The 12,717-nt window shown below is 55.2% G+C and overlaps 4 protein-coding genes across 4 annotated transcripts; all 4 read right to left on the reverse strand.

Annotated features, from left to right (window-relative positions):
* Window positions 1–163: 163 nt before the first annotated feature.
* On the reverse strand, window positions 164–918 carry QC763_503010 (uncharacterized protein; the record flags this gene model as incomplete). Its single annotated transcript, XM_062912896.1, has 4 exons — window positions 164–291; window positions 342–372; window positions 438–462; window positions 584–918. The coding sequence occupies 4 exons, from the start codon at window positions 916–918 to the stop codon at window positions 164–166; spliced, it is 519 nt and encodes a 172-aa protein (XP_062763735.1).
* A 2,185-nt stretch (window positions 919–3,103) lies between these two features.
* QC763_503000 (uncharacterized protein) lies at window positions 3,104–6,499 on the reverse strand (the record flags this gene model as incomplete). Its single annotated transcript, XM_062912895.1, has 3 exons — window positions 3,104–4,092; window positions 4,146–6,086; window positions 6,144–6,499. The coding sequence occupies 3 exons, from the start codon at window positions 6,497–6,499 to the stop codon at window positions 3,471–3,473; spliced, it is 2,919 nt and encodes a 972-aa protein (XP_062763736.1). The 3' UTR covers window positions 3,104–3,470.
* A 756-nt stretch (window positions 6,500–7,255) lies between these two features.
* QC763_502990 (uncharacterized protein) lies at window positions 7,256–10,351 on the reverse strand (the record flags this gene model as incomplete). Its single annotated transcript, XM_062912894.1, has 1 exon — window positions 7,256–10,351. One exon carries the CDS (start codon window positions 10,349–10,351, stop codon window positions 7,256–7,258), a length of 3,096 nt encoding a protein of 1,031 aa, XP_062763737.1.
* A 658-nt stretch (window positions 10,352–11,009) lies between these two features.
* Window positions 11,010–12,610, reverse strand: QC763_502980 (uncharacterized protein; the record flags this gene model as incomplete). Its single annotated transcript, XM_062912893.1, has 2 exons — window positions 12,089–12,610; window positions 11,010–12,037 (listed from the first exon to the last, which is right to left on the reverse strand). The coding sequence occupies exons 1-2, from the start codon at window positions 12,312–12,314 to the stop codon at window positions 11,010–11,012; spliced, it is 1,254 nt and encodes a 417-aa protein (XP_062763738.1). The 5' UTR covers window positions 12,315–12,610.
* Window positions 12,611–12,717: the final 107 nt, after the last annotated feature.

Here is a 12,717-nt window from a genome sequence, read left to right on the forward strand (position 1 = left end):
TCGACTCCAGTCCAGCCCAGTCCACCAGTCCAGTCGTCTTGTTGCCCCTTTCCCTCGATGCTGCCTCGGTCTTGGTTGCTGTGTCTTGGTCTTGGTTGTGGATGTCGGGTGTTGGTGTCGATCAACGTCGTCCGAGGTGTCAATCAGTCAGTCAGTCAGTCAGTCAGTAGCAGCAGCAAGCTGGAGGCCAGAGTGTGGATGCATCGTCGAGTAATAAGGCAGCCCAGGACTTTGGATGTCGGGCCAGCCAAGGCGTCGGAACAGCGACGGGCATCAATATAAAGAGAGTCCCTCGTTATCTTTAGGCAGAATGGTGGGAGAGCGGGCTCTGCGGCCGGAACCGCTAAGCATTCTCGCCAAAGCATCCAGGGCCTAGATGCCACTGGGTGCCAACAGCACTCGGTGCATCGATTTCCGCCGTCGCGTTTCCATCCCACTCCCACTCCCGTCTCATCAGCAGCTCTGAGGTGGATGGATTTCAAGTTCCAGTTCCAGTTCCACCTCCACCTCCACCACCAGGTAGGGCCGTTGGACCGTCTTCGAGCGACGAGCCAGGCCCTGTCCCGGCATGATGCGCTAAAACGGTGCTGTCTGTGGGGGTTGCTTCCCCGCGGCTCCAGAGGCAAGAAAAATGGTCTGGAGAAGGAACGCGCATCCGGAATAATTTGGTCTTTTGCGCCATGCACGCAACATCCCCCCGCCGCCATTGGTCCCAGCAGCCCGCAGTGGGGCGCTTGTCGGAACGACGACTCCGCATCGCCTGAAGAGAGTGGCGCCGCTCAGCCGCCTCACGGCCCGCCATTCCCAAGCTTGAAGCTTCGGGCGGCATCCGAACGCGACTCCACGGATGGATACCCACTCGGTATCCAAAACAATACTGCAGTAGTACCGTGAGTACCTTTGCTCTGCTCTTCTCATTATCTAGTCTACCTGACCTCATGTGACTTCATGTAACAGGAGTATCCGCAATCCTCAAACAATTCAGCCTCTTTCAAGTGCCATCCGTCTCAGATTTATCTTTTTTTCCCTCTCTTCTGGTCTCCTCACCTCACGGCCCTTCCAAGGGTCCTACATACTCCATGCCGTACCCGTCAAGCACGTTTGATTCCATGTGCAGACGGCACAGACTCGGAATTGCCCCTCCTTCGCTTCCCGGGTGCTTGATCTGGTTGCCCAGAAACATCCCATCAAACGCCGTCCAATCTCATCCAATCCGTCACATGTTCATTCATGCCTTGAGCCGGTGTTCACCCGGATGGCCCAGGGGGCTGAGGGACCAACTCCCGTGTGAGCCGGGGAATAGGGGTGACACCTCAGTCCGCCCTGTCTGAATCGGGAACACGGCTTATACCGACTACTGCTGCGTCCGGAGTAAAAGCTTGTTGTATTATCGAGCACTCCAGCTCGTCAGTGACTAAGCTTCAGCTGATTGTCTTGACACTTTGGCCACTGCCCCTATTTGCGAAAGCCATTAAGCCCACCGGCACAATCTCAACGCTCCCCAGTTGTATACATAGGTACTACAGCTAATTACCATCATCCCGAACCCATACAACTTCAACTCCCGCGTCATCGGTCACCAGGGGACATGTCCTCCCGCCCAGCTCACGCTATACCCAAAAGCACCGCCAAAACCTCGGAGCTCACCTACCTCCCAACGGCGTCCTATTAGGCATCGTGTCCTTTTTGTGACTTATTTCTCTCGTGCCTTGTTCCCTACCCAAAGTAGCCTTGACACCAGCGCCGGTCGCAAATCCTAGGTCATCACGACGGTTGACCCCAGATTCATCAAGCTCACCAGGACAGACTCGGAGCATGCCGATGTTGATGCCACCACCCGTGGCGATCCCATCTCCGTCGTGGACATCACAGATCCTCCCCTCTCGGCACGATTTGCTTTCCAATCTGGTGGTAGCCTTCCCTCCCAGAGTATTATTGCGCCTGTCATGTCGTGTTGCCCTCCCCCGGATACAGAGCAATGTATCCTTCCCACAGCACAAGGTCACAACCGCCCATCCGTCCGCGTACCAGCCTGACCTGCTCTCATCCGTCCTGCCCCCCCTCTCTCTCTCTCCACAAATCCCCATGATGAGATTGACGAGTGGACAAAGCCCCGCAGCCTGTCCAGTCAAATCTAGAGAAAAGGGTAGCATTGGCCATCTCCAATTCTCGAGCTTGGACTTTGCTGGCTGCTTGACAGAAAGCGGTATGAGCACCACCTTGTTGCTCCCTCCGGCTGCTTCGTCGACCCCCAAAAGCCTAGTCTATTCAGGCAGGTCCCGGCGTGGACAAGACGGGGGAACAACCGAGGTTATCTCACCTCTCGTTTGAAACTGCCTACTTGGATGTTTGAATTCGTCATACTCGTACGTTGTGTAATGTCATCCTTGCTTGTGATTTCAACAGCACAAAGAAAAGAAAAACTGCAGTCACACGATCTGTTTAGGAAAGGTATCGAACCCCAGAAAATTCATCACTACTAAAGCTGTAAATCACCCAGTAACCCACGTGTAAGCCACGCAAAACCAAGGATCATCTTTTCTCTCCCCCAGACATCCCCGGGTCTGGCCTCCATAGTCAGGATAGCAAGCATATTTATACTTTACGTCAGTGCCGTGAACACTATCCGAGTCCCCCACTCACAAGCACTTCTTCCCCTCAGGCACCTACATGTCAACGGTCACGGACGTTGAGTCCCCCCACCTTCGGTACCGGCCCATCCTCATTCTATCCCGAGCGCTCTCAGCCATACGACCATGCCCTAGTCTTCAAACTTGACCAAGAAAGCATGGAAGAATATGACCAAGTGCACGCGTGATGTACCTCGCTTATAACAAAACAGCAGACTAGGCACTACACCCAAATCCCGCCCCCATTCAGCTTCCCCTCATCATCCTCATTCCCCGAGAAAGAAAGAAAAAAAAAAGCACAAGCACCACCCATTCATGCCAGTCCCCAGAAAGGCAGCAAGCTCCCGCACTACCATCCAGTTCTCACGCATCACGTAATGTCACCCTCCTTCTCTCTGATTCAATGTGTTGCTCCCCCATGTCAAAAATAGCTAGAGCCCATCTGGAGGAAATCGGGTACCAAGATAGATGACGATAAAGCCATCTCTGCTCAACCAATATTTAACCACTGGCACATTCAAAACCACACCTACATGCTGAGCTGAGCCAACAAGTTTGAGCTCGTGGGGGCCCCTTTGAATATCGAGATGCGTGTGCTCCTCGAGGCCGGTATCGGACAACCTTGCGAGCGACTCGATCTTGAACAGGATGGAACAGTTTGATTGGCGCGCTCGGCGAATGCGCTTTGTCGTGGGCAGCCCAGGTCAGGTAGAGAGAGAGCCTGATACCGAGGCGGCTATTAATTGGACTCTTTCTATACCTAGTTGGATTCAAGATAACTATGTACAAAAGTGGATCTAATGCCCTTTGTAATCCGCATCTACCAACCATCGTACACCTTTAAGCATACCCGTTGCTGACAAGCCACTGCTTGACACCCTCGGCGTCCCTCGTCTTGTATGCCGCGCGTCCGCGAATCTTGTCCTTGACCTGCTCCAGTGTCCGGTCAAAGCCCTTGGTGTCCTTGCCAGCAAAGAACGCCTCAATCTCCTTGAGCGTCTCAAGATCGTTAAACTTGGGCAAGCTCACGTTGATCATGCGGTCCACAAGAATAGGGTTGCCCGCCAACTTGCCGGTAAACTCATCCCAGTTGTCACGGATGTACGCCCACATCAGCGGCCTGGCCGCGCGGTTGCCAGCAAACATGCCAGAGAGAATGTGCATATCGGCGCCGGGGATCGAATCGGCCGCTGCTGCCGGAGGAGAAGAGTTGAAAAGGAAGGGCAGCAGGACCTTCTTGATGACCTCGACGTCCGTGGTGCGGCCGAGAGCTTGGAGGCAGATTTCTTTGCCGTCAATAGCTGGGGTAGTGTACCACTCCTTCTTCAGCGCAGCCACAGCATTGGCCGGGTCTGTGACGATGGCGGAGTGGTATACGGGCGCACGGAGGTTGGCTGGGATGGGCGACTGCTCGGGGTTGGCCTGGTACGCTGACCACCTTTCAAAAGCACCCTTGCGAATTCTGACCACGACTGTTAGCAAGAATATCGAAATTTGATTCAGAAAAGCACATACTCTTCATGCGAGTTAGACACCGCCGTGAGAAGCAACCTCTTGCGAAGCAGACCAGTGTTGAAGTCCTCGCCCTCCTTGGCTTCCCATCCCACCGTCTTGAGGGCGTTGTCAATGACCTCAAGGGTGAGCTTTTCCAAGCCAGCCTTGACTTGCTCGTCATCACCAAAGATAGACTTGATGGTTGCGAGAGAGTCCAAAGCCTGGCTGAGCACGCGGTAGTGAGTCTCCTGCTTTAAGCCTTGCACAAAGGACAGGAGAGCAGCTGTGGTGGCATGGCCTGAAAATGCAAGGTCGGCAGCAGATCCAGTGATAAAGATCTTGTCCTCTGTTGTGAGATGATCGAGCTGGGTGCCGAGACGCTTGAGCCGGGACTCGGGGTAGTTGACACGGTAAAAACCAGTAGCGCCTGCGTTGAGCTGATAAAAGTCGTTGCTGACACCATCAATGGTAGACTCTTTGGTGGTGAGCGCCAGCGGCTCGATTCCCTTGGATCCCGTCTTTCCCTTGAGGGAAAGTGGCACCCACCAGGTGGTCTGGTCGTCCTCGGGCTTGACATCACCAGTAGACAAGAAACGGGACTGCTTCACAGAAATCCTTTGGTCTTCCTCGGTGACCGTCAGGACAGGGAAGCCGACTTTTTCGATCCAATTCTGCATCAGAGTGTTGACATCGGTGCCGGATGCTTCGCTCAGAGCGGCCCACAGAGCCTCCGTCTTGGCGTTGCTGTACTGATGCTTCTTGAGATAGATGGCAATACCCTTGAGGAAAGTCTTGACGCCGAGGTGGGACGCCAACATGCGGATCATGGAGCAGCCCTTCAGATAACTGATCTTGTCAAAAATTTGGTTCACATCCAGCGCGTCGCGGACCTCAACCTGAATAGGGTGGGAAGACCGAACGGCATCCAGGGAAAAGGCTTGGTCCATCCCCTCATTGATGAATTGCGGCCACACATCCCAGTCAGGGTGAAGATGGTCGGTTGCCAACCAACCGGCCCAAGTGGCAAAGCCCTCGTTGAGCCACAACTCGTCCCACCAGTCCATGGTGACGAGGTTGCCAAACCACTGATGGGCGAGCTCGTGGGCAACGACATAAGCGATGCGGTTCCTGAAGCGAGCCTCGGACAGCTTCTCGTCAAAAAGGATGGCTGTCATGCGGTAAGTAACCAGACCCCAGTTCTCCATGGCTCCGTGGGTAAACTCGTGTACGGCGAGAATGTCGCTCTTTGGAAGTGGATAGTCAATCTCAAACCGCTCGGAAAAGTAGTCAATGATCTTGGGAGCGTGCTGAAGGGCCCATTGACCTTGCTCCTTTAGACCGCGAGTGGTGTACACACGAACAGGAATCTTCTTTCCATTGTACTCTCTGTCGGTAAAAGCTTCAATGTGCTCAAAATCACCAACAGCCCAGGCCAACAAGTAGGTGCTCATGATGGGACTGCGCTCGAAGGAAACAAGCTTCTTTCCTTGGGTGGCCGGCTTAGTCTCCTTAACAGGCATGTTGGACAGGGCCACTTGGTCGTCGGGAATCTCGATGGCGAAGTCAAAGGTCGCCTTGAGGTTGGGCTCGTCAAAGCAGGGGAAAGCGCGGCGGGCATCACAAGACTCGAATTGAGTGCTGAGCATGTAGTAAAACTCATCATCGTGGGGAACACTGGCGGCCGGGGGAGCAACGGGCTTGTACTGGCTGCGGTAAAAGCCGGCCATGTCGTGGTTGAGCTCGCCGGTGAACTCGACGGTCAGCGAGGCCTTGGGGGACGCCGGCAACTGCTCGGCAAAGGTGATGGTGGACCGCTGGGACTTGGTGTCCTCGGTGAAGTTGCTGGACTCCCATGACTGATCACTCTTGCTCTGGCTAATTTCAATCCTGGAGTTGAGAAGCTTGAGCTCGAGAGTGTTGAGGACAATCTCGGTGGTGGGCTTGGTGAGTTGACCTTCAATGCTGCACACGGGTCGGTCAGCATGCTACCCAATCCTTGAAGAAATCAAGGGGACCTACGTGACGGTGCCCTTGTATGACCAGGTCGTGAAGTCCAGGTCCGTAATCACCAGGTCGTAGTGGACCGGCTTGAAGGTGTCAGGGAGAATGTCTCTGTCCGTCATGGCTGCTCGTCTCCTCTGGTGCGAGGCGTGAGAGCAAGATCGGAAGCTCGTGAGAGCGACAGCTGGTGACGGGCGAATGGGCAGTCGACGCGGGGTAGCTCTCTTGGGATTGGCCGACAGTGACGACACAAAACGGGCGGGTGCAGACAGTCGAAGGGCAACAAACGTGGCTGAAGGAGAGGCACAGCGGAGAGGGGTAGATGGGATCAAAAAGCGTCCTCTGGCGAGAACGGTGGATGTTGACCTGAACATGAAAAGAAAAGATGACAGAAACAAGTCCAGTCAAGCTTTGGGAAAGCTGCAGAGCACTTGACCAACCCCACCTCAGCTCTCGCAACCGCGCCTCACCCGAAGCTGTGCTGGCAGATGGCCCCTCACCTGATGGACGGAGTGGAGGGGATGGCGGCAGTTGACGCAACCGATGAAACGCTAGGCACAAGCAGGGCCGCTTTCAATGCGCAGGATCAGTCCAGATTGGGGTCTGAATAGACAGCTGTGGAAGGGACGCTCCAGCGAGAAACAGTCAAGTGAACCGAAACAGAGCTTCCGGATGTGGGTGGGTCCCCGGGATCGAAGATTGATCGAAGCTTCGGGCGGAACGGGCGGGGTTGCAGTCCCTCACCGGTGGATCCCGGTGATGGCATGGAGATGTGGAATAGATTGTTGCAAAACACAGGCTGGAAGCACAAAAGATAACCATGTTCAATTCTGCCAAGGTATCCATGATAAATGGCCAAGCCGGCCCGCATGAGTCCTGCCCGGCCCATCACATCATAGCATCACCAGCCAGGTGACAAAATGGTGACGATCCATGTTACGTAGTGTCCCGAATTCCCAGTCCCAACTCCCAGAACGGAATGCAGATAAGAGCTGCGAGTCCAACCACCACCTAGGTAAAATAGGTTGTTGTCGCTGGCTCTGGAGAAAAGCGCTCGACCTTGACAAGCAAATGAAATAGAAAGGATAAAAAGCACCACCCAATGACGACCTTAGTTCCATGCAACCCATCTAGTTCCCGGAAACCTCACTCTCGGCCTGCTCGGCTACCTTATCCCACCACACACCATGAGCCTCCCGATCGACAACCGACACCTTTCCAAGCATCTCCACCATATCCCTCACCTTGTCCACAAACTCGGCCAGACCCAATCCTGCCAGCTTCTCCCCTGCCGTGCTGGTGAATTTGACCTTGTCACTGGTGCTCACAGCTGCCAGCCGCGCGAGAATGTGGCCTCTGAGTCGTCCAAGCAGCAGCCTCAGGACCGGCTCTCTCACCTCGTCCTGCCGTGACTGCGTGGCCGCTTCTGCTCCAGCAACCAGAAACTTGCTGACCAAGGCCTTGAGCTGTCCCCTTGTCGCCGCCGGCATCGACCGTCCCGCCTCGAGCGCCGCCATGATGCCCTCCACGGCAACGTCGAGTGCCAGATCTCCCTGCTGCTCGCTCCTCTCCAGCACCGCAAAAATCCTCTGGGCTTCGTTACGCCAAGGGGCTCGGACGTCGCGCTTCAGCAGGTTTTTGCACTGCAGCAGGATGGCGCCAGTGATGACGATCCGTCTTGTCAAGCGCCCTGCTTCCACGGCGCGCTTGTGGTCAAGGCGAAGCATCTCTGGCATGTCGTCCAGCGCCACAGGTGAGAGCTGCGTAAACAAATTGACCAGGAGCTGCGCGTATATGCGGTTTGCTGTCAGCCGGGAAGAAGGGTGGTTGACGCCCTCTGGGTCTCTCCTTGAGACTTCAGCCAGCAGCTTTTGCTGCGTAGCCTTCCATGTCCGCAGCGCGACCGATAGATCAAAGTGTCCAGCTTCGAGATCCGAGGCGAATGCTTTCGCCTCGTAAACCGGTGCTTGCGTCACGAGTTTCGGCGCCGCAAGCTGGAGTAGGTAGTTGGCATAGTCGCTGAGCATGACGTCGATGAAGCCATTCAAGGCTTCGAGACGGTCAACGTAGTTGCCTTGGCTGAGCTTCTCCTCGGTGAGCTTCTTCACTTCTTCATCACGAACAGGTGCACAGAGTTTAGGCAGTAATGTTCCCATCGCCTCAAAGAACTTTTCGTACGAAAAGCTCCCCATGGCGAATTGCTGCTTGGCAGTTTCCGTGTCGAGCAGCTCGCCGATAAAGGTATGCATTGAGTTCCCCGGCTTCACCAGCCGCTGAAGCTTCTCTCGAATAGACTCGGCGACCCTGAGGAGCAAGAAAAAGTGCGCCTCTTGGTTTTGCGTCTGCATGGTAACTCGCATGTCCTCAAAGATTGGGTTGAGTAGGCCTGCCTGTTGCTCGTGATACTCGTGTGGCTCGGTCCGGAACTCCTTGTTGATGGCTAGCTCATGGACAACAATCCTGTTGTCAGGCAGCAAACTCTTTTGGCTGGGAATGATGACATTGACCTTGAATGTGTCGCGCTTTCTGGCGGGTGTTGACGGGGGAGTCGGCATTTGACTGGAGGCATTTTGTTGGCTGTCCTCTTCCACACCAAGCACGCCCATGGCAGTCTCGGTCACTGAATGTTCGGCAACACGAGGCTTCATGTCGCCAACAGGCTTCTTTGCCTTGGCCCTCCGAGCAGCCTTGACGGCGTCCGCGACCATTTGCTTGCCCCGAGTCGGACCGGCCAGCTTCTTGATCCTGACCAACAAGAGGAGCTGGTTGTCACGAATGCTCTTCTTGTACACCTGATCGACCGACCCGTCGGTGCTGTCCTTGACTGATTCCCAAATGGCATCAAGTTCCACAAACTGCATGACCATCAATTCCACAAGTGAGCTGGAGTCCCGAGCTTTCCATGCTATAAAGGCATTATAAAATGTTGCATAGACTTCGGGAAAGCTGGTAAAGAGTAGCGGCGGAGGGGTATAATTGTTGAAGGAGGTCAGCCGCCCGAGAATATTCTCAAACGATACAAGCAAGTCCCTGGCCTTGCCGACCAGCTCTTGTGACTGCGGATTCGGTAGCTCGTCTTTGGGTATTGGCTTTGACAGACCCGAGCCGTCCTGATCCGATTCCTCGACTGCCTGGCCTTCCTTATTGCTGAGCACTTGAGATGGGTGCCCCAAGATGAGAAACGCACTCAAGAAAGTCCGTACTGCCGCCATCTCCTCCACAGACCCCTGTTTCCCCTCGTCGAGGCCGCATATTCGCAGTATTCTGGACGTAACAAGAAGTACCTTTTCCTGAGACAGCAACACAGTGACCTTGTCAAACGATGTTTCCCTAACCGCATCAATCGACAGCCCAAGCGCAGAAAACTCGGCAACCGCTCGTTGCCGCTGGAGGGCTCTCCACCACCACTGAATCTTGGAAACTGCTGCATCCTCGGTCAATGGGGCTGACTCGCTGAGCTCCATCCCACCAGTCTCGGTATCGGCGTTGGGCATGGACTCGACAGGAGGAGATTTTCGCGTTCCCAAGCTCTGCCCACGCTCCCTCCCCCTAATCTTGGCCGCATTCCTGTTTCTAAACTCTTCCCTTCTCCTCTCAGCCTCTGCCAGCCGCTCCTCCATTTGTGACTTCATTTTTCTCGCCTCTTGCTCCCGCTTCTCCTTCATGGTCTCGGCGACAGCCTTGGCGCGCTTGACCTCCTCGGCACAGGAGGCAGCGATCTCGGCCAGGTTGCGCTCCCGGGCCTGGGCAGCAGCAAGCGCTCTCTCTTCACTGGCGCTCGTGTCCTTGGTGACAGCCTTTGCGATGGCTGCGCGCAGGCGCACCTTTTCGGCATGGGCGGCGCGGTCTGCGAGGCGGGCCTTTCGGTCCTCGAGAATGGACGCTCGACGCAGGTGCTGGGCTACATATTTGCTCTGGGGACCGCCCTCGAGGCTGTAACCATGTGACGATCGGGACTGGGCCGACGAGATGCTGTTGCGGCGAGAAGAGGCGGCGCTGTCTTTTCGTCGCGTCTGGTTTGTCGGGCGGTAGAAGAGGCGGGCAGCGATATGGGGAGGTGGGGTCGAGATCTTGGCGGCGTCGGCGTCGCCCTCGACGAGATCGATTTCTTCGTCGGGTGGTGGGAGAGAGAGATGGACAGGATCTGGGGTGCCGGCGGTGGGCGATCGGATCGATTCCTCGAGGTTCCTTTCGGGCTCGGTCAAGTCGAGCGACGGTCGCCGCATCGCGCTCGCCTTTGTTTGTGTTGTTGTGGTGGGCAAATCTTTGTCGTGTGTGCGGCTGGCGCTGGCGCGATGGGAAACTCAGCAAAAAGTGATAATGGCACAATTGGGAGGTGGAGAAGGGCCGTTATGTCATGGATCGATGGTCCTAGAGATGCAGCTTGCAGCTTGCAGCTTGCCTGCTTCGTGGGGTTGTTGCAGTGCCCGTCCTGGTGACAAAGAGAAGATGACAGAGACAAGAAAAAGAGACCGTGAGCCGGCGGAGGGAGGGAGTCAAAGAGAGCGTAAATAACTACTAACAGGAGGTCCGTCTCCCTCCTCTTGCCGAAAACAACCTGGAAGCGAACGGTGCTGACACAGACGCGGTCAAGATGATGCGAACAAGAATAGAAGGCTGGGGAACCTTGATGACGAACAGCCGAGCTCGGGCCATCCTGCAGCCTGGTTGCACAACGACGATGCATTGTGCCAAGCCCTGCCGTTGCTTCGTCCTCTGACAGAGTCGCACCCAAAAAAACTCCCACGGCCGACGTTAGCGGATCTTTGTTTCAACGTCAAAGACACCAATTATCCCTTCCCCTGAACCGAGCAAAAGAGCTAGTGCTCCCGGCTCAGACCGTCATTGTCTGGTTTCTAGATCACGAGTCGAGCCGAGACGGCATCACCTCCCCTCCAGCCTCTGCTCCTCCCATCTGTCACCCTCAGCATCGAGCTCCACCAACGAACTGTGGATGGTCCCAGGCCCCTTCCTCCCATTCGAAGCATGTAGCTCATGCACCAGTTCTCCGTTTCTGCCATAGTGTCCCCAGCTGCTGTCACCCGGTAGCTCGGGCGATACCAGCATCCAAGGTCCAGTATACGGCGAGTTGAACATGGTCCATCGATCTTTATTCTCTCGCTTTTCCCGTTCCTCTACTTCCACATCCGCTTTCGTCGAGTTCTTTCGACCTCTTTCGCTGGGCGTGTCACGGCTAGTTGTGACGACACGGGCGAAGATGCCCCTTTTCCCCTCTGTGCCCCCGGGCCACTTCCAACTCCTCGCCCACCTCGATGGAGTCCATGAGGTGATTGACTCTCTCAGTTTAACAAATGCTGACCTCGAAAGGCCTGTCTCTTGTGCTGACTTGGTTTCTAAAGTCGCAAACTTGGTAAGGGGAGGGCCTCTGTTCCTCGGATCATGGACTGCCCCAAACAAGCTCTTGTTTTTCAACCTTCGGCTTTGTTGCATCTTCCGCTTTTGTTTTCGGCGCCACATGAGGTAGGCTACCTCACACGCTACAAGGAGGGCCACGGCGAGGACTAGACCTATCGTGAGAGCTGCTGCTTGGCCAGAGGACATGTTTTCAGAGTTGGCTGTGCCGTCCTCGGCTGTTGGTAGCGGGAGGAAGGATGTGGTCACTGTTGTGTTGTCGAGGTTTGTTGGGATGTGCGTTGGTGCTGGGCTCCTTGTATGGAGGGTTGTCTGTGCCGAGGTGACAGGATTGCTTTCTGGCTCGGCTTGTACAGTCTGAGAAGAGTCCGTGATAAAAAAAGCAGGACTGCAAAGTTCAGGGTCTGCAGAGGCGTATCCGCCCTCTTTGGTTTGCGGTTTGAAGCGGAGGACATAACGAGTCTTGGTCGATAATGTTTGTGGGGGTATGTTGGGTGTTTTCAGGTTGATTGATCCGTCATGGCCGAGGTTGATTGCCCCTTGCGCACACTATCAGCACTGAGTGGCCGTGAGCAACAGATCAAACTTACTGGCAAGGCACAAAGCCATGGGGTTGACCTCGAAATTCCATGTTGTCAACCAGAGGTCATACACACTATTGTTGAGGGCATTCCAAGATATGGGAATGTTTTGTCCGTGCGTGTAAGACTCTGAAAAGTCCGGCTGCTTTCCGCTCGGCACATTCCAGAGGTATTGTCGTTGGGCATCACCTTGTCTCCTTTCCACTGAAAATAAACGCCTCCAGGTTGCCGACATACTGACAATACATAGGGATATGAAAAAATAGAAATAGACGCGCTGCGAGTTGGCAATCCCACGGGACTGCGAGCCGCGAGGCCTTTATGTTGGTGATACCATCCGCCATTCCAGCCAAGCGTTGCCCGCACTCGAATGCAGTTGCTCTCCAACATGGTGGTGGTTCACCACGCGGTGTGCCCAACAAGCCTCGATCGGGCGGTGATAACCAGGTTGAGTGAAATGGCTGCAGGACCGCTTGGCCGCATTGGGGTGCTCCTGAGCGCGCCAACGAATGGAGACGACGGAATACCCGCAGAAGCGCGACTTCAAACCAACATGGCTATGAAGAAGGATATCTCTCTCTCTTGGCCCTGCGGTAGTGACCTGACCGCCATTGGTGGCCTAGCCGTCGCTGGCGCTT

This window comes from Podospora pseudopauciseta, assembly GCF_035222475.1.
Source record: "Podospora pseudopauciseta strain CBS 411.78 chromosome 5 map unlocalized CBS411.78m_5.2, whole genome shotgun sequence".
Classification (NCBI taxonomy): domain Eukaryota; kingdom Fungi; phylum Ascomycota; class Sordariomycetes; order Sordariales; family Podosporaceae; genus Podospora; species Podospora pseudopauciseta.